The sequence below is a fragment of the Salvelinus sp. IW2-2015 genome, linkage group LG1 (genome assembly GCF_002910315.2).
Source record: "Salvelinus sp. IW2-2015 linkage group LG1, ASM291031v2, whole genome shotgun sequence".
Lineage (NCBI taxonomy): Eukaryota > Metazoa > Chordata > Actinopteri > Salmoniformes > Salmonidae > Salvelinus > Salvelinus sp. IW2-2015.
Genome location: NC_036838.1, coordinates 28,408,776 through 28,431,696, shown reverse-complemented (window position 1 = coordinate 28,431,696; position 22,921 = coordinate 28,408,776). Strand labels below are relative to the sequence as shown.

The window sequence follows — 22,921 nt, the reverse complement described above, 5'->3', positions numbered from 1 at the left end:
TCCTTCAGGTAAGGCACAGATGGGGTGTGTGTGTGTGTGTACGCACTACTCTAAGGCTGTGTGTGTGTGAGTTTCTGATTTATTGCAAATAGACGGGGTAAATATTTTTATGGAAGGATTTAAGCAGTAGGCTTAGACCCACGTGAACCTAACTCTAGGATGGATCAAAATCAAATCAAATATTATGTGTCACGTGCGCCGAACACAACAGGTGTAGACTTTATCGTGAAATGCTTACGTACGAGCCCTTTCCCAACAATGCAGTTAAAAAGTAGAAACATTTGCAAAATAAAGGAAATAGTAACAGAATAAAATAACAATAACGAGACTTTATACAAGTAGTACCTGTACAGAGTCGATGTGCAGCGATATGAGGCAGATGAGGTCATATGTACATGTAGGTATGGGTAAAAGTGACTAGGCAATCAGGATAATAATAAACAGAGTAGCATCAGCGTGTGTGAAAGTGTGTATGTGTGAGTGTGTGTCAATATACATGTGTGTGAGCGTATGTAGTGTGTGTATGTGTGTGTTGGAGTGTCAGTGTAGTATGTGTAGCGTGTGGGTGGTGAGTGTACATAGAGCCGGTGCAAGAGAGTCGGTGCAAATAAAAAATGGATCAATGCAAATAGTCAGGGTGGTCATTTGATTAACTGTTCAGCAGTCTTATGGCTTGGGGGTAGAAGCTGTTCAGGAGGCTTTCGGTCCCAGACTTGGCGCTCTGGCACCGATTGCCGTGTGGTAGCAGAGAGAACAGTCTATGACTTGGGTGGCTGGAGCCTTTGAGAATTTTTAGGGCCTTCCTCTGACATCGCCTGGTATAGAGGCAGGGAGCTCGGCCCCAGTGATGTACTGGGCCGTACGCACTACCCTCTGTAGCGCTTTATGGTCAGATGCCAAGCAGTTGCCATACCAAGCGGTGACGCAGCCGATCAAGATGCTCTCAATGGTGCAGCTATATACCTTTTGAGGATCTGAGGGCCCATGTAAATCATTTCAGCCTCCTGAGGGGGAAGAGGCATTGTCTTGCCCTCTTCACGACTGTGTTGGTGTGTTTGGACCATGATAGGTCCTTAGTGATATGGCAACCGAAGAACTTGAAGCTCTCAACCCGATCCACTACCCAACCCGGTTCAACCTTAACCCTAATTTAATGTCCACATCCCGGTTTAACCCTCGCCTCAACCCTGACCCTATCCCTCTTCTGTCTGTCACCCCCCTGCCCCCCTTTTCAGATGTACTGTACCCAGGCTGAAACGTAGTGTGGTGGGCTGTCTGCCTGTACTCTACTGGCTGCCCCGCTACTCTATCTGGGACTATGGCATGCCGGACCTCATCTCTGGTATCAGTGTGGGAATCATGCACTTGCCACAAGGTACAGTAAGACCACAACCCCATGGGTTTATCACAAAAACACTATTATCCTCAATAACAACATGGATTTCAATGATCGTAATGTGAACAACCTACACTTCATATACAGACCCAGTGGAAAATAGTAGTTGAATGATTTATTGGCTAGCGAGGCTGTTAACTAGATTTCTCGATACTCTCTGCAGGTATGGCATATGCATTGCTGGCCTCCTTGCCCCCAGTGTTTGGGCTATACACATCCCTCTACCCTGCGTTGGTCTACTTCTTCTTTGGGACGTCCAGACATATTTCCATAGGTAAGTGGACAGAAATATGTAATATGTGATTGGTTGATAAGGAATAGGGTTAAACTAGGGCTGTTACGGTGACCGTATTACCAGTGGTTGATAAGGAATAGGGTTAACACTAGGGCTGTTACGGTGACCGTATTACCAGTGGTTGATAAGGAATAGGGTTAACACTAGGGCTGTTACGGTGACCGTATCACCAGTGGTTGATAAGGATAGGGTAACACTAGGGCTGTTACGGTGACCGTATTACCAGTGGTTGATAAGAATAGGGTTAACACTAGGGCTGTTACGGTGACCGTGATCACCAGTGGTTGATAAGGAATAGGGTTAACACTAGGGCTGTTACGGTGACCGTATCACCAGTGGGTTGATAAGGAATAGGGTTAACACTAGGGCTGTTACGGTGACCGTATCACCAGTGGTTGATAAGGATAGGGTTAACACTAGGGCTGTTACGGTGACCGTATCACCAGTGGTTGATAAGGAATAGGGTTAACACTAGGGCTGTTACGGTGACCGTATCACCAGTGGTTGATAAGGAATAGGGTTAACACTAGGGCTGTTACGGTGACCGTATTACCAGTGGTTGATAAGGAATAGGGTTAACACTAGGGCTGTTCGGTGACCGTATTACCAGTGGTTGATAAGGAATAGGGTTAACACTAGGGCTGTTACGGTGACCGTATCACCAGTGGTTGATAAGGAATAGGGTTAACACTAGGGCTGTTACGGTGACCGTATTACCAGTGGTTGATAAGGAATAGGGTTAACACTAGGGCTGCGGTGACCGTATCACCAGTGGTTGATAAGGAATAGGGTTAACACTAGGGCTGTTACGTGACCGTATCACCAGTGGTTGATAAGGAATAGGGTTAACACTAGGGCTGTTACGGTGACCGTATCACCAGTGGTTGATAAGGAATAGGGTTAACACTAGGGCTGTTACGGTGACCGTTTCACCAGTGGTTGATAAGGAATAGGGTTAACACTAGGCTGTTACGGTGACCGTATCACAGTGGTTGATAAGGAATAGGGTTAACACTAGGGCTGTTACGGTGACCGTATCACCAGTGGGTGATAAGGAATAGGGTTAACACTAGGACTGTTACGGTGACCGTATCACAGTGGTTGATAAGGAATAGGGTTAACACTAGGGCTGTTACGCCGTAACAGCCCTAGTGTTAACCCTATTCCTTATCAACCACTGGTAATACGGTCACCGTAACAGCCCTAGTGTTAACCCTATTCCTTATCAACCAATCACATATTACATATTTCTGTCCACTTACCTATGGAAATATGTCTGGACGTCCCAAAGAAGAAGTAGACCAACGCAGGGTAGAGGGATGTGTATAGCCCAAACACTGGGGGCAAGGAGGCCAGCAATGCATATGCCATACCTGCAGAGAGTATCGAGAAATCTAGTTAAACAGCCTCGCTAGCCAATAAATCATTCAACTACTATTTTCCACTGGGTCTGTATATGAAGTGTAGGTTGTTCACATTACGATCATTGAAATCCATGTTGTTATTGAGGATAATAGTGTTTTTGTGATAAACCCATGGGGTTGTGGTCTTACTGTACCTTGTGGCAAGTGCATGATTCCCACACTGATACCAGAGATGAGGTCCGGCATGCCATAGTCCCAGATAGAGTAGCGGGGCAGCCAGTAGAGTACAGGCAGACAGCCCACCACACTACGTTTCAGCCTGGGTACAGTACATCTGAAAAGGGGGGCAGGGGGGTGACAGACAGAAGAGGGATAGGGTCAGGGTTGAGGCGAGGGTTAAACCGGGATGTGGACATTAAATTAGGGTTAAGGTTGAACCGGGGTGGGTAGTGGATCGGGTTGAGAGCTTCAAGTTCTTCGGTTGCCATATCACTAAGGACCTATCATGGTCCAAACACACCAACACAGTCGTGAAGAGGGCAAGACAATGCCTCTTCCCCCTCAGGAGGCTGAAATGATTTGACATGGGCCCTCAGATCCTCAAAAAGGTATATAGCTGCACCATTGAGAGCATCTTGATCGGCTGCGTCACCGCTTGGTATGGCAACTGCTTGGCATCTGACCATAAAGCGCTACAGAGGGTAGTGCGTACGGCCCWGTACATCACTGGGGCCGAGCTCCCTGCCTCTATACCAGGCGATGTCAGAGGAAGGCCCTAAAAATTCTCAAAGGCTCCAGCCACCCAAGTCATAGACTGTTCTCTCTGCTACCACACGGCAATCGGTGCCAGAGCGCCAAGTCTGGGACCGAAAGCCTCCTGAACAGCTTCTACCCCCAAGCCATAAGACTGCTGAACAGTTAATCAAATGACCACCCTGACTATTTGCATTGATCCATTTTTTATTTGCACCGACTCTCTTGCACCGGCTCTATGTACACTCACCACCCACACGCTCACACATACTACACTGACACTCCAACACACACATACACACACTACATACGCTCACACACATGTATATTGACACACACTCACACATACACACTTTCACACACGCTGATGCTACTCTGTTTATTATCTATCCTGATTGCCTAGTCACTTTTACCCATACCTACATGTACATATGACCTCATCTGCCTCATATCGCTGCACATCGACTCTGTACAGGTACTACTTGTATAAAGTCTCGTTATTGTTATTTTATTCTGTTACTATTTCCTTTATTTTTTGCAAATGTTTCTTACTTTTTAACTGCATTGTTGGGAAAGGGCTCGTACGTAAGCATTTCACGATAAAGTCTACACCTGTTGTGTTCGGCGCACGTGACACATAATATTTGATTTGATTTTGATCCATCCTAGAGTTAGGTTCACGTGGGTCTAAGCCTACTGCTTAAATCCTTCCATAAAATATTTACCCCGTCTATTTGCAATAAATCAGAAACTCACACACACAGACCTTAGAGTAGTGCGTACACACACACACACACCCCATCTGTGCCTTACCTGAAGGAATCTTTTAGCTGCTTGGTCAGGGAAGGGTGAGTGTCAGAGTAGTTCATTCTCTGAGCCAGCTCCTCCAGTCTCTGCTCATCCAGCACATCCCTCTCCACTCTGTACCCCCTAGCCTTCCGCCCCGTACCCATACCACCTCGTCCAATATGTCCTTAACTGTATATAAGAACCAGGTCGTCCTCCCTGTGTAAGCCGCGTGAAGTGCCTGTCAGTCCCCCTTTTGTACAATACAGGTGAAAGGGACGTTTTTTCCAAACACCGAATAAAACAGGTTTACTAAAAAGTTTACTTTTTGACCCAAAGCACGTTGGGCATTACCATTGACTGAGGTTCTATCACTATCAGAGATAAGGGTACATTCGAATAAATCATCCTTTATATGTGTGTGGTCTGTGTGGGGGGGGGGGGGGGTTTGATCGTGTGTAGGGCATAGCCTATAATGGATAACTAGGAGACATTTTTCCACCTCATATTTGGTCATTCAAGGTCATCAAGAGCCCCATTTCAGGATGTCCGGATTGCACTCTGGTCATAGGAAGGAGGTGTTTCCACCAGATTCCTTACACTGCAAAAGTGATGCTAATGAACCATGACAACACCAGGCAGCCTGTAGCTGATGACATACTAGTCCTGTCATCTATTACAGCCAGATCTGGTACAGTGGAAAGATAGACAAACACAGGATATGGAAAAAGCAACATCAGGGAAATGATTATTGACTTAAGGCGGAAGACAACATACTGTACATACAGTGCCTTCAGAAAGTGCCTTCAGTGCCTTCACCGCCCTTGACTTTTTCCACATTTTGTTGTTACAGACTGAATTTAAAATGGATTAAATTGAGATTTTGTGTCACTAAGATGTACACAATACCCCACAATGTCAAGTGGGAATTGTCTTTTTAGAAACGTTTACAAATTAATTTTAAAAAATGAAAAGCCGAAATGTCTCAAGTCAATAAGTATTGAAACATTTTGTTATGGCAAAACTAAATAACTTCAGGAGTAAAAATGTGCTTAACAAGTCACACAATAAGTTGTGTGGACTTACTGTGTGCAATAATAGTGTTTAAATATGATTTTTAAATGACTACCCCTTCTCTGTACCCCACACATACAATTATCTGTAAGGTTCCTTAGTCTAGCAGTGAGTTTCAAGTACAGATTCAACCACAAAGACCAGGGAGGTTTTCCAATGGTTCGCAAAGAAGGGCACCTATTGATAGACAAACATTTAAAAAGCAGACGTTGAATATCCCTTTGAGCATGTTGCAGTTATTCATTTCACTTTGGTTGGTGTGTCAATACACCCAGACACTACAAAGATACAGGCAACCTGTCACGCTGGTGTAAAGGATTTGGAGACAGGCGCAGGAATACATCATCTGGGTTTTTAATACACCCAAAACAAACATGTATACAAAACGCCGGGATGTACCCAAACAAAAGAGTGAGGGTAAACCTCGTAGAACGACACAAGACCCGTAATACACAAAACACGCAGCACATGCTGAGACACCACATAGGTACTCACAGGACCAACGGACATGGGAACAATAATCGACAACCCAATTGGAAAACAAAGGGCACATTTACACAAACAAAATAAGTGAGGAATTGGAACCAGCTGTGCGTAATAACACAGTTCAGTCAGTCTAGATGGCCGGGGACGTCGACCTCCGGAACTGGTGAACAGAATGAGCAGCAGTACCGGGGGGATCCGTGACACAACCTTCCTAACTCAGTTGCCGGAGAGGAAGAAAACCGCTCAGGGATTTCACCATGAGGCCAATGGTGGTTTTAAAACAGTTACAGTTTAATGGCTGTGATAGGAGATAACTGAGGTTGGATCAACAACATTGTAGTTACTCCACAATACTAACCAAAATTACAGAGTGAAAAGAAGGAAGCCTGTACAGAATAAAATCTATTAAAAAAAATGCATCCTATTTGCAATAAGGCACTAAAGTAAAACAGCAAAAATGAAAAAATGTGGCAAAGAAATGTACTTTATGTCCTGAATACCAAGTGTTATGTTTGGGACAAATCCAACACAGCACATCACTGAGTGCCACTCTTCATATTTTCAAGCATGGTGGTGGCTGCATCATGTTATRGAGCTATGCAACTACAAAATCCTAGAGCAAAACTGGGTTCAGTCTGCTTTCCACCAGACACTGGGAGAGAAATTCACCTTTCAGCAGGACAATTACCTAAAGCACAAGGCCAAATATACACTGAGTTGCTTACCAAGACGTCATTGAATGTTCTTGAGTGCCCTGGTTACAGTTTTTACTTAAATCGGCTTGAAAATCTATGGTAAGACTGGAAAATGGTCATCTAGCAATGATCAACAACCAACTTGACAGAGCTTGAAGAATTTATTTAAAGAATAATGGGCAAATATTTTACAATCCAGGTGTGCAAAGCTCTTAGAGACTTACCCAGCAAGACTCACAGCTGTAATCGCTGCCAAAGGGGATTCTAACGTGTTGAATTATGGGGTTAAATGTTAGAATTTTTAATTCACTTTGACATTACAGAGTATTTTGTGTTGATCGTTGACAAAACAATTGCAAAAAAAAACATTTTAATCCTACTTTGTAACACAACAAAATGTGGGAAAAGTTAAGGCGTATGAATACTTTCTGAAGGCACCCCAAAAGTATTTGGACAGTGACAAATGTTTTGTTGTTCTGTACTCCAGCACTTTTGAAATGACACACTGACTATAAGGTTACAGTGCAGACTGTCAGCTTTAATTTGAGGGTATTTTCATCCACATCAGGTGAACCATTTAGAAATTACAGCACTTTTTGTACATAGTCCTCACATTTTAGGGGACCAAAAGTATTGGGACAAATTCACTTACATGTGTAATAAAGTCATCCAAAGTTTTGTATATGGTCCCATATTCCTAATGGGCAAAGACTACATCTCTACAAACTTGTTGGATGCATTTGTTGTTTGTTTTGCTTGTGTTTGACTTATTCCACATTTTGTTGTGTTACATCCTGAATTCAAAATGGATTAAATATTTTTTTTTATATCACCCATCTACACACAATACCCGATAATGACAAAGTTAAAACATGTTTTTAGACATTTTTGCAAACATACTGGAAATGAAATACAGAAACATCTCATTTACATAAGTATTCACACCCCTGAGTCAATACTTTATAGAAGCACCTTTGGCAGCGATTACAGCTGTGAGTCTTTATGGATAAGTCTCTCTCTATGTTTTCAGAATTTTCCGTCAATTAGCAAGTGGTTGAATCTCACCGGAGAAATCATCCGAGCGAGGGGAACAGCGCCCCTCTGTCTCAGTATGTGTAGCCCATGTATCTGATGCTTTCTGGAGTATGAAATCTTGCGGCCCTAGCCTTTGATTGATTGAGACCAGTAGGCATTTGGCCTCCCRAGGGAGGCCAGTTTGGATTTGGCATCACTCCAATCAAATCACATTCTAAGCAAAACGCCATTTTAGTTCCTGTACTGCTTGTGTTGATGTCCTGCAGTAGCTAGCTTGCTAAATCGGCCCTTTCCTAAGCCATAGATGGAGATGGGGATTTGGACTTGCGGTTTTGACTTAATTCTCTTTACAGGCCAATAATTATCATGGTGATTCTGATCTAAGCATAAATTAATATGTTGTGCCACTGGTCAAAGACGATTGAAGTTCAATATGTAGCCTAGATGTAGCCTAGCCCCTTTAGACTCAAGATAACTAGCTAGCTAATTTAGCTGGTTCATTGTTGCCCATGCAAGGAAGTTAGGCTAGCAAGGTAGCCTATGACAATAAAAACTAAAAGCATACTGTATGACAGAGCCATAGACCATTTGCCAACATGAAAGATAGGAGGCTTTCAACTAGTCTAGTAGGGTGTGTCCAAAKGTTTTTTTATTTGTTCACACATGCTCGCACAGAAATCAGTACCATGGACAGCCACATGATTTAGCAACATTGATTGGACTAAATCGGTTTTTGTATCTTTTAAGTTTGTTTTCAGTGCATTAAACTAAGCATGCATAGCCTTGTTAATTTGATTATGTTTAAATGTTTTAGTTGAAATGGGGCTGAAATAGCAGAGGCAGCAACCTTTGTGCTGACTTGCGGCAACTCTGTGGTTCTAAATCAGTAGTTGTTTAGTCAACTGTCCAAAGCGTTAACTTGCTTGACCACGTTGCAGGTCATATAATTGTTTGTTACATGCAATGTTTGCTTTGTGGACTTCACCGGACAGATGTTGCTCTTCGGTTTTGTGATGGAACAAACCTACAGTGCATTCGGAAAGTATTCAGACCCCTTGACTTTTTCCACATTTTGTTATGTTACAGCCATATTCTAAAATGGATGAAACATTTATAAAATCAATCTACACACAGTACCCCATAATGACAAAGTGAAAACAGGTTTTTAGAAACGCTATGAGACTCGAAATTGAGCTTAGGTGCATCCTGTTTTCATTGATCATCCTTGAGATGTTTCTACAACTTGATTGGAGTCCACCTGTGGTAAATTCAATTTATTGGACATGATTTGGAAAGGCACACACCTGTCTATATAGGTCCCATAGTTGACAATGCATGTCAGAGCAAAAACCAAGCCATGAGGTCGAAGAAATTGTCCATAGGGCTCCGAGATAGGATTGTGTCGAGGCACAGATCTGGGGAAGGGTACCAAAATATTTCTGCAGCATTGAAGGTCCCCAAGAACACTGTGGCCTCCATCATTCTCACATGGAAGAAGTTTGGAACCACCAAGACTCTTCCTAGAGCTGTCCGCCCGGCCAAACTGAGCAATCGGGGAAAAGGGCCTTGGTCAGGGAGGTGACCAAGAACCCAATGGTCACTCTGACAGAGCTCCAGAGTTCATCTGTGAAGATGGGAGAACCTTCCAGAAGGACAACCATCTCTGCAGCACTCCACCAATCTGCCCTTTATGGTAGAGTGGCCAGATGGAAGCCACTCCTCAGTAAAAGGCACATGAAGGCCCACTTGGAGTTTGCCAAAAGGCACCTAAAGGACTCTCAGACCATGAGAAACAAGATTATCTGGTTTGATGAAACCAAGATTGAACTCTTTGGCCTGAATCCCAAGCGTCACATCTGGAGGAAACCTGGCACCATCTCTACGGTGAAGCATGTTGGTGGCAGTATCATGCTGTGGGAGATGTATTTCAGCGGCAGGGACTGGGAGACTAGTCAGGATCGAGAGAATGATGAACGGAGCAAAGTACAGAGAGATCCTTGATGAAAACCTGCTCCAGAGTGCTCACGACCTCAGACTGGTGCGAAGATTCACCTTTCAACAGGACAACGACCCTAAGCACACAGCCAAGACAATGCAGGAGTGGCTTCGGGACAAGTCTCTGAATGTCCTTGAGTGGCCCAGCCAGAGCCTGGGCTTGAACCCGATCTAACATCTCTGGAGAGAGTTGAAAATAGCTGCGCAGCGATGCTCCCCATCCAACCTGACAGAGCTTGAGAGGATATGCAGAGAATAATTAGAGAAACTCCCCAAATACAGGTGTGCCAAGCTTGTAGCGTCATACTCAAGAAGACGCGAAGCTGTAATCGCTACCAAAGGAGCTTCAACAAAGTACTGAGTAAAGGGTCTGAATATTTATGTAAATGTGATACTTCTGGTTTTGCTTTGTCATTTTGGGTAATGTGTGTAGATTGATGAGGGAAAAAAACATTTTGTCAATTTTAATAAGGCTGTAACGTAACAGAATGTGGAAAAAGTGAAGGCATCTGAATACTTTCAGAATGCACCGTGTGTAATTACTTTTTTTCTGTCACTGTGTGACTGTTGTCTTTTTGTTGTCACGGCCTTGTTGTATAGCAGGATGCCATATAAACGAATGGGTTGCAGAGCAAACAACACAATTATCACAACAGGTTGAAAAAATGATTTTTTACTGGCTTGGCTTCCTCAGTGATTTTACCCACGCACCACTACTGATCTTTGTAGTGACTGGGTGTTTTGATACGCCATCCAAAGTGTAATTAATAACTTGCTCAAAGGGATATTCAATGCCTGCTTTTTTTATTTTTAACCATCTACCAATATTTACGAGGCATTGGAAAAACACCCTGGTCTTTGTGATTGAATCTGTTTGAAATTCACTGCTTGACTAAGGGACCTTACAGATAATGGTATGTGTGGTGTACAAAGATGAGGTAGTCATGAAAAAATCATGTAAACACTGTTATTGCACACGGAGTGAGTCCATGCAACTTATTATGCGACTTGTTAAGCACGTTTTTACTCCTGAATTTATTTAAGCTTGCCATGCAAAGGGGTTGAATACTTATTGACTCAAGACATTTCAGCATTTCATTTTTTATTAATTTGTAAAAATTTCTAAAAACTTAATTCTGCTTTGACGTTATGGGGTATTGTGTGTAGTAGGCCAGTGACAAAAAACAACAACATTTAATMAATTTTACATTCAAGTTGTGATACAACAAAATTTGTAAAAACTCAAGGAGTGTGAATAGTTTCTGAAGGCACACACAGTACATACAGTACATATAGCATTTTCTAATTTAAAGGCTAAACAGGATATCACAGAGAAATGCCCTCACTAAAACTGTTTTAGTTTTGCAATAGCTGTTTTGGTCATAAGGGTCATTATTTGCTCTGTTCAGGATGTTTACACGGTAGAGATCCTATTCAATGACTAATTCTATGGTTTACACCAACTCAGGTTAATATTTTAACATATATATTTTTGATTGGTATGAACAAAGTATYAGCTGCATCATAGTTTATTATTGGGATTATTATGAAYATTGGGATTATTATAATTTAAAATGTCTGTAGAGAGTGATGTCATGAAATTCGAATCCAAGCCACAAGCTGGTTCCATGTGCCATTCCACAGATACAKAAGCCTACACGTGATCGAGACACCCCCAAAATATAGCAATAGAAAATAATAGCAATTATACTTGTGAAATTCGACATGAGCATTGCTCAACATTACACAACATTATCATGTGTGAGTCTCCTGACATTATTCCTGGTAAAACCAAAATGTTCCCCTCGCCCTTACATGCATGCCGTTCCATTGGCCATATCACAGTCTATTTTAAGGTTTGTGCTCAGCTCAGAGGGCCAGGGCATTCAGGCAGGCAGCGAGGGAAGGGGAGGGGAGGGTAAACAGTACTGTGTTTCAGAGGGGACAGCTAGGCCGCCTGTCTATCTCTGACCCTAATTTCAGATGCATTCAGCCACATTAACAAGAACTCCTGCAGCCTGGCTGGCTGAGGAACATGACGGTCTACTGGAATTGGAGGATTCCCACTGAATGGTAGGACAGGATGACATAGGCTTGGCTACTGTGTGATCAAAGCGCAAAACAGTAATGGGGGCGAAAGAGTTTAGTGTCACAATGCATGGTGGGAGATGATATTGATGACATATCCCTGTTTAAAATGGATTCCTGGTTTCACTGCGGCAGGCGGGGCATGGCCATGCTTTTGTTGCTGTACTGTTATGTTGTCGTCTAAGTGTCAATGTGGGTAATGGGAATTCCAGTAAGAATGGCTCTTCATACTTACAGATTTATGTTAACAATGTCAGAACTGCAAAGTTGAAGATAGTGACTGGCCTTTTAACTCTCAAATCTTTCCAGAATGACTTAGATGACTCTACTAAAACTCTACTCGGCATGAGCGTAAACAATCTACTGGGCTTGATCAGATCAACATTGAACTTGTGTTTCTTTCTTTCTCTCCTTTTCAGATAAAGAACCTCCTTGTTTACACTGCCACTTAGTGATATTTATTTATATTTTATGTATTTCTATTCTATTTTTATTTGTATTCATTTTTTCTGAGTTGTTACTACTCCTGAATAGACATTTGATCCAAATGGATCTGAGAGCTAAACACAGTCTGGGTCTTCTGGACCAGCTGAGGAAGATGAGGGAGACAGAGAAGCTGACAGATGTGGTGCTAGTGGCTGAGGGCATCAGCTTCCCCTGCCACCGCGTGGTCCTCTCAGCTTTCAGCCCTTACTTCCAGGTTATGTTCACCTGCGGCCTGCGGGAGTGTAGTACTAGGGAAGTGTTTTTGCGTGACACCCCAGCCGATAGCTTGGGTCTATTGTTAAACTACATGTATTGTTCTGAGCTCCCGCTCAACAACGCCAATGTACAGGGGGTCTCGGTCGCTGCCTTCCTCCTGCAGATGGACGAGGTGTTCAACCACTGCCAGAGCCACATGAGGGAGAACATGGACGCCTCCAACTGCCTCGGGGTGTACTACTTTTCCCGCGACCTGGGAGCCGAGGAGCTGGCCGACCATGCCCAGAGATACCTGCGGACGCACTTCGTTCAGGTGTGTATGAGCGAGGAGATTCTGGAACTAGAGGCCCACCAACTGGGGGCGCTGCTGAGCTCCGACGACCTCAACGTGTCGCGGGAGGAGACCATCCTGGACGTGGTGCTGCGCTGGGTCAGGCAGGACACTCCRGGGGATGGGGTGGAGGACAGGCGGAGTAGACACCTGGTTGAGCTCCTGAGGAAGGTGCGTCTCGCCTTGGTGGCCCCTGACTACCTAAGGGAGGCTATGAAGAGGAATATGTCTCTGTTGGCGGATGCAGAGTGTCTGGAGATGATGGAGGAGGCACTGGAGGCCACAGGGATGCATCCGGCCTCCTCACCCCGTAAACTGAAGCTCCGCTATGGGATGGAGACCACGGATCTGCTGCTCTGCATCGGCAACGAGGGTGGAGGGATCCGATCACGGTATGGAAATTATTCGGAACGCAGCTTCTGCTACGCCCCCTCCACGGGCCGCACCCACTACATCACATCCCCACGCTACGGAGACGTTCTGGGATTCGTGTGTGCAGGGGTCGTCACTGAAGGCAACGAGATTGTGGTGGCCGGGGAGGCAGGGGTGAGGAAAATGGCCAGGCAGACGAACAGGAATGTGGAGATATTCAGGTAGGAATCTGAACGAATGGTATCATGAGCTCCGTGTGTGAATGAGATCATCAACAATGGTCACTGATGAGAGTGACAGTCAATGGCATACTGTTTATGTGCTGTGGCCAGGTTGAGTTTGTGGCAAGTTGGAGTGTGTGGCCAGGTAGAGTGTGTGGCCAGGTAGAGTGTGTGGCCAGGTGGAGTGCGTGGCCAGGTGGAGTGCGTGGCCAGGTGGAGTGACAGTATGAGAATGATTGTCAGTAACTCCAGACCAGAGGCCTGCCTAATGGGCTTTTATAGCACTCCTGTCTTTATTTTAGCATGGTGGAGTCTCACTAAAATAGGATGAATCTCCTAACCCCTGCCCGTGACTTTGGTTTTGTTGTCCTCCTCAGGCACAGGGTGGAGGCCCAGGGAACCTGGGAGCACCTGAGCTCAGCAGAGTACCGAGACTCGTACGCTCTGGGGGCGCTGGGTGATACTATTTACCTGCTGGGAGGCCAGATGAAGCTGAAGAACCAGTACCTCATCACCAACTCTGTGGAGCGCTGGTCCCTGCAGGGTGGGCCCTGGCATAGCGCCGCCTCGCTACCCATACCGCTGGCCTATCACAGCGTGGTCCGACTGAAGGACCGCCTCTACGTGCTCGGGGGTCGAACTCCACAGGTAATGGACTAAAGAGAAGGGATTTGATATACAGTACCAGTCAAAAGTTGGGCAACACCTTCTCATTCAAGAGTTTTTCATTATTTGTACTATTTTCTACATTGTAGAATAATAGTGAGGACGTCTATGAAATAACACATATGGAATCATGTAGTAACCAAAAAAGTGTTAAACAAATCAAAATATATTTGAGATTTTAGATTTTTCAAAGTAGCCACCCTTTGCCTTGATGACAGCTTCATGAGTTAGTCATCTGAAATGCTTTTCCAAAAGTCTTGTAGGAGTTCCCACATATGCTGAGCACTTGTTGTCTGCTTTTCCTTCACTCTGCGGTCCAAGTCATCACAAACCATCTCAATTGAGTTGAGATCGGGTGATTATGGAGGCCAGGTCATCTGATGCAGCACTCCATCACTCTCCTTCTTGGTCAAATAGCCCTTACACAGCCTGGAAGTGTGTTTTGGGTCATTGTCCTGTTGAAAAACAAATGATATTCCCACTGAGCGCAAACCAGATGGGATGGCGTATCGCTGCAGAATACTGTGGTAGCCATGCTGGTTAAGTGTGCCTTGAATTCTAAATAAATCACCTACAGTGTCACCAGCAAAGCAMCCCCACACCATCAAACTTCCTCCTCCATGCGGGAACCACACATGCAGAGATCGTCCGTTCACCTACTCTGCGTCTCACAAATACACAGTAGTTGGAACCAGAAATCTCAAATTTGGACTCATCAGACCAAAGGACAGATTTCCACCAGTCTAAAGTCCATTGCTCGTGTTTCTTGGCCCAAGCAAGTCTCTTCTTATTATTGGTGTCCTTGTTAGTAGTGGTTTCTTTGCAGCAATTCGACCATTAAGGCCTGATTTACGCAGTCTCTTCTGAACAGTTGATGTTGAGATATGTCTGTTACTTGAACTCTGTGAGGTGCAATCTGAGGTGCAGTTGCTTTCCAATTTCTGAGGCTGGGAAACTCTAATGAACTTATCCTCTGCAGCAGAGTTAACTCCAGTTCTTCCTTCTCTGTGGCGGTCCTCATGAGAGCCAGTTTCATCATAGCGCTTGATGATTTTTGTGACTGCACTTGAAGAAACTTTCAAAGTTCTTGAAATGTTCCGTATAGGCTGACCTGCATGTCTTAAAGTAATGATGGACTGTCGTTTCTCTTTGCTTATTTGAGCTGTTCTTGCCATAATATAAACTTTGTATTTTACTAAATAGGGCTATATTCTGTATACCACCGCTACCTTGTGACAACACAACTGATTGCCTCAAACGCATTAAGAAGGAAAGAAATTCCACAAATGTACTTTTAACAAGGCACACCTGTTGAATTGAAATACATTCCAGGTGACTACCTCATGAAGCTGGTTGAGATAATGCCAAAAGTGTGCAAAGCTGTCATCAAGGCAAAGGGTGGCTACTTAGAAGAATATAAAATATATTTTATATACACATTTTTTGCTTACTACATGATTCCGTATGTGTTATTTAATAGTTTGATGTCTTCACTATTGTTCTACAATGTAGAAAATAGTAAACAAATAAAGAAAAACCCTGGAATGAGTAGGTGCGTCCAAGCTTTTGACTGGTACTGTAGATGAATAGCCTGTGAATGTTAGACTCTATTAGGTGTGTGTGTGTGTGTGTGTGTGTGTGTGTGTGTTGTGTGTGTGTGTGTGTGTGTGTGTGTGTGTGTGTGTGTGTGTGTGTGTGTGTGTGTGTGTGTGTGTGTGTGTGTGTGTGTGTGTGTGTGTGTGTGTGTGTGTGTGTGTGTGTGTGTGTGTGTGTGTGTGTGTGTGTGTGTGTGTGTGTGTGTGTGTGTGTGTGTGTGTGTGTGTGTGTGCGCGCACACAATGTGCGGGCAGGAAGGCCAAGGGGGGATTTCACATTTGTTTAATTCAATCTCACAACACCTATGTATTTTTGGAGTCCCTCACTCTCACTCATGTACACACTGTGCTTGAGGCTGCAAAGCTTTGACAGCAGAGAGACACAATATCTGTGTCAGTGTGCTACTCTTAGCCCGCTCTCTATCCCCTCTTCCTTCTCTCAACTCTGCACCTGTCCTGTCACTTCCCCTGGCAGTCCTGGCGGATGGACGACGAGCCAGACCGCTTGAGCAACCGTCTGCTGGAGTACGACCCTAAGACAAACAAGTGGACAGAGCTTGGTCCCATGAAGTACTCCAAGTACCGCTGTGGTGCTGTGGCACTCAATGGAGAGATCTACGTGATGGGTGAGATTAAGTAAATAAATATCACAATTGGCCATTTGTTCTCATTAGTTTCCTGATGGTCATGACGATGATGGTCACTTTGTATCAGCAACCAGTGATTATTCCTCATAATTTGATCTTTAGTATCTGTTTTTTCCTATAGCAGTGTTTCTAATCCTGGTCCTGAGGACCCAAAGGGTTGCACAATTTAGTTTTTGCTTCAGCACTACTGTACACACGATTTAAATCATTAAAGCTTGATGATGAGTTGAGAAGCTGTGTAGTGCTCGGGACAAAACCAAAATGTCCACACTTTAGGGTYCCCGGGACCAGGATTAAGTAACACTGTCCTAGTGAAACCCCCATCCTTCAACATAAACAGTATGTTTGGACAAAACCCGATTTCAAGAGTTCTTTTTAAAGTAGCACTTTAACAACACAACGTAATAAATGTTCCAGTACCAACACAGTTGTGTTCTAACAGGAGGTATCGGCTGTGAGGGGGTTGATCATGGGCAGTCCCGTCGTTGCCTTGATGCTGTGGAAATCTACAACCCTGATGGAAACTTCTGGAGGGATGGGCCTACTATGCCCTCTCCACAGCTATCCCTACGCAGCAATGCCTCCAACGCCGCGGTGGTGGGGGGCAAGCTTTATGTCTGTGGATACTACAAGGGGGCGGGTAACTAAACCACAGATGATCCATTATATTGACCAGATACTCAAGTGGCCGCTCTAATGATGAAAATAAATGTTTTCAAAAATGGAAGGCAGTTGGGAGGAGGCAAGATCAGGTGGGACCATTCTAGCCAATGAGAGGGCAGACGCGTGTGAACAACAGGCACAACTCCGAGATAAAAAGTTTTTTCTCAAAGTTGCTGGAATGTCACGTCTTACTTATATCAGTACCCTCGTAACACAATAAGCATTATGAAACTTCTATTCGATCAAATAAGCCACATGTAGAAAAAAGCCATACATTTTTTGCAATCMAAATTGGACACTCACTGACCTCCAAACAAAAACTCCTCGCTTGGTGAGCGAAAAAAATAAGGATAAGAAACGCGACAGATTTTGGGCCCAGTTATCCCTCTCGCTTGCCTCTTCCTCTCTGACTAACCTACTTTCCTTTCCACTGTTCACAAAACTGTGACATCACGTGGCACAGGTTTGAGTAAAATATGACCTGTCCCTTTAAGGAGTAAACAAGTAGACTGTGTAAATGAATGCTGTTTCGTTTGATTGCYACACCACTCTTTAAAATGCCACTATTCTACGCCATGTGGTAGCAAACTTGCCACAAGTTATTCTGGAAAAAAATGATATTGTCAGTAAAGTGATTCCAATAGTGACAACAATTATATTCCTGGCCTATCCTAATCCCTGTCTCCTTCAGATCGTCATGAAGACATAATAAAGGACATCCTGGAACTAGACCCGTGGGAGAACCGTTGGACCGTTGTGGCCCGCCACGTTCTGATGCATGATGCCTACGACGTCTGCTTGGTGGCAAGCCTCAATCCACGGGAGCTYATGTCTCCCCCAGCAGACCTAGTAACTCAGTGACATTCACCTGCCCTAAGGTCTAATGACCCCTTCTTAGCTAAGAGTACCTTGGGCTATAATTATGTATTCTGAAAGCTGATAATATTGAGCAATAAGACCTTTCTTTCTGCTGCTGTGGGCCAGGAGTCAAAATGCAGTAATGCAGTAGTGCTGGCTGATCCTGGTGGTGCTTGTTGACAGACATTGCGCAGTTGGTGTTAAAAAGCCCTGACCTGAGTGGGGCACTGCACAAAATAACACTCTGCCCTTGTCTTRAACTGTATATGACCTACCGAKTTGCACATTTAGAAGTAAACATTGTATCTGAATATCATACCTTAGTGGGTTTTGTGACACTGAAATATAGCTTGTAAATATAATTATTTTGCGATTTTGTTTTGTATGTTGCTGTAAAATGCCTCTGCCTCATCTTTAGAATACTGGAAAGAAAACCAGACAGGTCCTTCACAATCAAGTTATTTTATAGCAATTTTCCATTTTGCTTTTGCTCTTTACATMTTTGTTCAAGATTATATTTTTGTCATGCAAATAAGGCTTACATTAAATTGAGTCTTTGCTCAGGTGTTAGCATGTGTTTGTGGAGCTAGTGTACAAGACTAGAATTGCAAAAAGAGGTGATGAGAGAGGATTCTACACGTGGCACTGGTACGTGTTGGCCTAGTTATGTGTTGCCCTTCTCCTCTATGCCAACAGAAGAGATGTCCCTTAATTAAACGCTATAAAAACCTCCAATTATACCGTCATGTAGAAAGTTGTATTGGTAATATAGCARAAAGTGTATTAATGCCTGGCACCCTCGTGGTTGACTTTAACACCATCAGACTTTCACTTATAAATCTGGTCTGACAATTACTTTCCTCTTTTCATCCTGTATTMTTTTGTGGGCATGATTTCTGTACATGTTATCCCACAATTTGCCCCAAAATTTACTCAGAAACMATAGCTCATTCATTTGTAGTTTAATCTTAATGGGAAAGTCTGATGTAACATTAACAGTGTAAAGGGTTTTGAAAACACTAAAACACAAACATAGGGAATCAATGAAAAAGTAAATTTTTGATGGTGAATTTTGTTGTCAAAACCAATTACATTGAGGTCAACCAAACACAACAACAGCTTGTCAAACAACAACAACCTCCCCACACTGACATCCTGATTCCCCTTCAGACATCAGTCAGAATCACAGTTCATGTCAAACAGCTGCCATAAGCCTCTGTTTCTCTCTGAGACAGCCTGGGGCTCAGGTGGCGATGGTGTCTTTTCCCAGGCTGGCCTGGCGTTGTTCCCTGTGGAACCGCACACAGAGCTGTTACTTTCCTGGGACCACAAGCTGAAAGGGTTGCGGTAGCCTCCGGTGGCTTTGTTAGACTTCTTCTCTTTGTCCTGCTGTCGTTTCTGAGCTTCTGGTATGAGTGTGTCCATTTCCATCTTGTTGGGATCATGCTGCTCCTTGCCGGTCGACCCAGCTCCCTGCTTCCTTTGGTTTTTGAGGGGCTGTCGGTTCTCATCCCCACCCCTGCCCACTAATCGACCGTTACTCCTGGTTTGTGGTGGCATTAGTGCCCTCCTCCTGCTTCTGAAGGGCTGTTTCCTCTGTCCCTGGCCTCTCTGGGTGAACCTACGTCCAGCCATGGTGCTCCTGCCCCTGGGGCTCTCTGAGGGGACCGCTGCAGGCTCACTGTGGTCAGGCTGGCTGCTCTGCTCCGGGTCGCAGTGGGGGTTCATGATGGTGCGGGTGCTCCTAATAGTCACATCTTGTAGAAGCGCGTAGGCCCTGCTGGGGTCCTGAAAACCCTGCATGGGGTACTGTAGAGCTGGAGCACCCCCCGATGTGCTGGGGTCTTGTAGGCCCTGCATAGGATAGTGTAGGGCTGCGGCACCTCTTCCTGGTCCATGAGTCACAGCGGTAGAGGGGTATGGGTACACCCCCTGCCAGGAAGTCTTAGCCGTCTCATCCAGCACCATCTGGCTACACCGCTCCAGCTGATCCTCCTCCACCTCCCCCATCATCGCAGGAGGGTACAGAGCTCTGTGGGCTGCGGCCTGGCCCTGGTCACATGTCTCTGAGGGTCCTCCTCTGGTTCCTCTATCTGCAGGGTGCAGCCGCCCTGCTGCCTCTCCTCCCGTCTCCCCTACACCACATGATGCCACTGATTTACGAGGCGCTGTGACCGCTGTCGCACCACAGAGACGTACACCTTCAAAGTACCTCTTCTCCTCACTCACCAGGCAGAACCTCTCTACCAGTCCTGGGGATGTCTGGACCGTGCTTTCTGTCACCCTGACAGGTGTGGAGAGGGGTTCGGACCCGTGCTGGGAAATCAAGGTGCTTAGAAGGGACAGGGCTTCTCCTAGCATGCTTTGATCTCGGCTCTGCTCATGTCTCAGGACCTCCAGATTCTGCTGCAGGCCCTGCATGTGGGAGCTGAGTGCTGTAGTCGCCACTCCCGTCTAGGACAGAATAGAAGACAACAATATATGACTAATAGCAAAGACATCAAAATCAAATATAGATATGTAACATTCAATTATCAACATTAAGTATGTCAAATAGTATTCTCAGCACCCAGAATCAAATATTTTGTGTGCCAGCCAACTAATGTTTCATTTGTCACGAGAGACTAGTCATATGTTGGTATCACACTCTCACCCCACACACCCTCATTAAGTATAAATTCAACATCAGGACAAAGGCTTGACAATACAGAGTTATAAATGCCACCTGTCCTTACCTTGGCTACTCTGTCCTCCATCTCTTTCAGCATCTGATTCTGTGAGCTCACTTTATTCAGCAAGGCCTCAAACTGCTGTGCAAAGCCATCCTGCAGACTGGCTATGTTTTGCTGCACTGTAAAAGATGTTAAAAGGTAACCCCAATGAATACACAATCCATTCCATAGCAATCAAGACCTATGTAAAAAGATAGCCACGATCTACACACTGCCCATTATAGCCAAAGAGACCGGCTCATTCATCATAATTTCAAAATCGAGGTATTAGATCAAATATTTCTATAATAAAATATATGCGTGAGATCATAATTTCACTACTGAACTATAGCACCATCTACTGGTCCCAGAGATGATTTCCTTTATAAACATGTTAATAATGAGCAATGCACAATAGATTCTAATAGAAGTTGAGAGAAATTGTTCAAAGCAACCCACATGTCTTTGCAAAATCTGCAAAATCTTTGTTGCCTGTTGTAGTGCTCTCATCAATGTGATTTACAGAGAGCTTAATCTGAAACACACATAGTATAAGGGTTTATCATTATTATGAAAATGAGTACCAGACCAGTAGTACCATTTTGCAAAAATTTATTATTCTGGATTGTTCACTTACATTTTCAAGTTTTTCACGAAATTGTAGAAATCCAGAGGTGAGAATGTCACTGATAAAACAGACAGGACAATAATCAAACCACAAAATACCATATTGTTTGTATCTTTCATAATAAAATCCCTGCAGAAACAGGTAACACTCATGAGACATAGCTACCTCTCACACTTTTCTTTTGCCTTTTTCTTGTCCTCTTCAAACCTGTCCAGTATGCCAATTGCTTTGCCACTTGTAAAGCTTGGCACCTTCACTTTGTCCTTTCCGTCTCCGAACAGGAATGGTTTGGAATGGTAATTGCTTAAAATCTTTGGCTCACTTGCCTGAAACACAATGACTGGTTCATCATAAAACAAAGAAAAGCTCTGACAGTTTTGAGTTTGTTCTGGGGTTCATCTGATAAAGTGAATTGCTAAATGTTGTATTATAAATTAATGGGATACTACATACGTGAGCAACAAAAAATGCATTCACTGAGCTCAGGACTGTGGCACAAAGGTGGACATGATGAGAAAATGAGATGGTTTACCAAGTTGAAGAAAATATGGGCTAATAGACCTACCTCCTGTGACTGTGAGCTACCGGATATTCTGTTTGAAAAGCCCATGTCCTGTGACATGCCCTGAGAGTTTTCAGGCCAAAACTGGGATCCAAACAGGAATTGTGAGTCTGTCAAACTGGAATAGTCACTGGTAGCCCCATTCCTGCTGGTGATCTTGGGCACACTACATGTTATAAACACACACACACTTAATTCATTTTAAGGGCTACACAAACATTTAGGCTAACTCGCTAAATTTCAATAATACATTTTTGAAAGCTGCATTAATTGTCTGCTGCAGTGCACTTTAGCTAACAGTTATGTATTTAATTATGTGTGGGGGGTTATCTTCTTGGCTATGGGGGGGATTATTTTCTTGGCTATGGGGGGATTATATTCTTGGCTAAAATGAGTTATGCTTACATGGATCCAGTTGGGATGCTTAAAATCTCTTTGATATTCCACACGTTGGGATTCATTGCTATTTCTGTTTGAGTAAAAATAAAATAATTATTTTAACGTTATAAACCAATTACAAATGATTTTTTTCAAAACACACAAATCAGCCAGCAAATGTATTAGCTAGCCAGCTAGTTGGCTGGCAATGTTAGCTAGCTAACATATGTTATTTATGGACTTTATGACCTGGCTACTAGCTAATGTTACCTAGCTTGTTCTGCTTTTTCCAACAACGTTAGCTACTCACCACTGCAGTCATGTAGTAGCCAACTATGAAGTTGGCTGACAACTCAATTATATGCTAGTTCCCCCAAAAATATGGCTAATGGGAAACGTGTTCTAGTTAGCTAGCTAGCTAGCTCCTTTTCGGTGATCAACAACACACGAAAACAGCTGATTGTTTGATATGAATAACGGTGTTATTGCAGAGCTTGGCCACAGTGGACAAACGTTTCATCACGTGCAGGTGGGTTAAAAGGAGATGCTCGTGGCGATTACCTCCCGCCTTCCCAAATGTTCCCTCYCAATCGTTCCTCATAAGGGTTCAAGCAAAGAAT

General features: G+C 44.0%; 3 protein-coding genes across 3 annotated transcripts in view; 1 reads left to right on the top strand and 2 right to left on the bottom strand.

The window, feature by feature from the left end:
* slc26a6l1 (solute carrier family 26 member 6, like 1) overlaps positions 1–4,961 on the bottom strand; it is a 17,360-nt gene extending 12,399 nt beyond the window's left edge. The window contains exons 1-3 of the mRNA XM_023988096.2: positions 4,622–4,961; positions 3,250–3,389; positions 2,954–3,064 (exon numbers count right to left, since the gene is read on the bottom strand). Of these exons, the coding sequence (XP_023843864.1) occupies positions 2,954–3,064; positions 3,250–3,389; positions 4,622–4,761 (391 nt within the window). The 5' untranslated portion in view covers positions 4,762–4,961. The remainder of the gene's footprint in view (positions 1–2,953; positions 3,065–3,249; positions 3,390–4,621) is intronic.
* Positions 4,962–11,796: 6,835 nt separating this feature from the next.
* kbtbd12 (kelch repeat and BTB (POZ) domain containing 12) lies at positions 11,797–18,599 on the top strand. Its single transcript, XM_023988072.2, has 6 exons — positions 11,797–11,952; positions 12,387–13,593; positions 13,971–14,241; positions 16,330–16,480; positions 16,944–17,141; positions 17,856–18,599. Exons 2-6 carry the CDS (start codon positions 12,515–12,517, stop codon positions 18,023–18,025), a joined length of 1,869 nt encoding a protein of 622 aa, XP_023843840.1. The 5' UTR covers positions 11,797–11,952; positions 12,387–12,514; the 3' UTR covers positions 18,026–18,599.
* Positions 18,600–19,114: 515 nt separating this feature from the next.
* Positions 19,115–22,259, bottom strand: LOC139027767 (interactor of HORMAD1 protein 1). The gene is made up of 6 exons (XM_070443646.1): positions 21,927–22,259; positions 21,527–21,687; positions 21,371–21,419; positions 21,193–21,268; positions 20,758–20,873; positions 19,115–20,476 (listed from the first exon to the last, which is right to left on the bottom strand). Exons 1-6 carry the CDS (start codon positions 21,981–21,983, stop codon positions 19,196–19,198), a joined length of 1,740 nt encoding a protein of 579 aa, XP_070299747.1. The 5' UTR covers positions 21,984–22,259; the 3' UTR covers positions 19,115–19,195.
* Between the last annotated feature and the right edge of the window lie 662 nt (positions 22,260–22,921).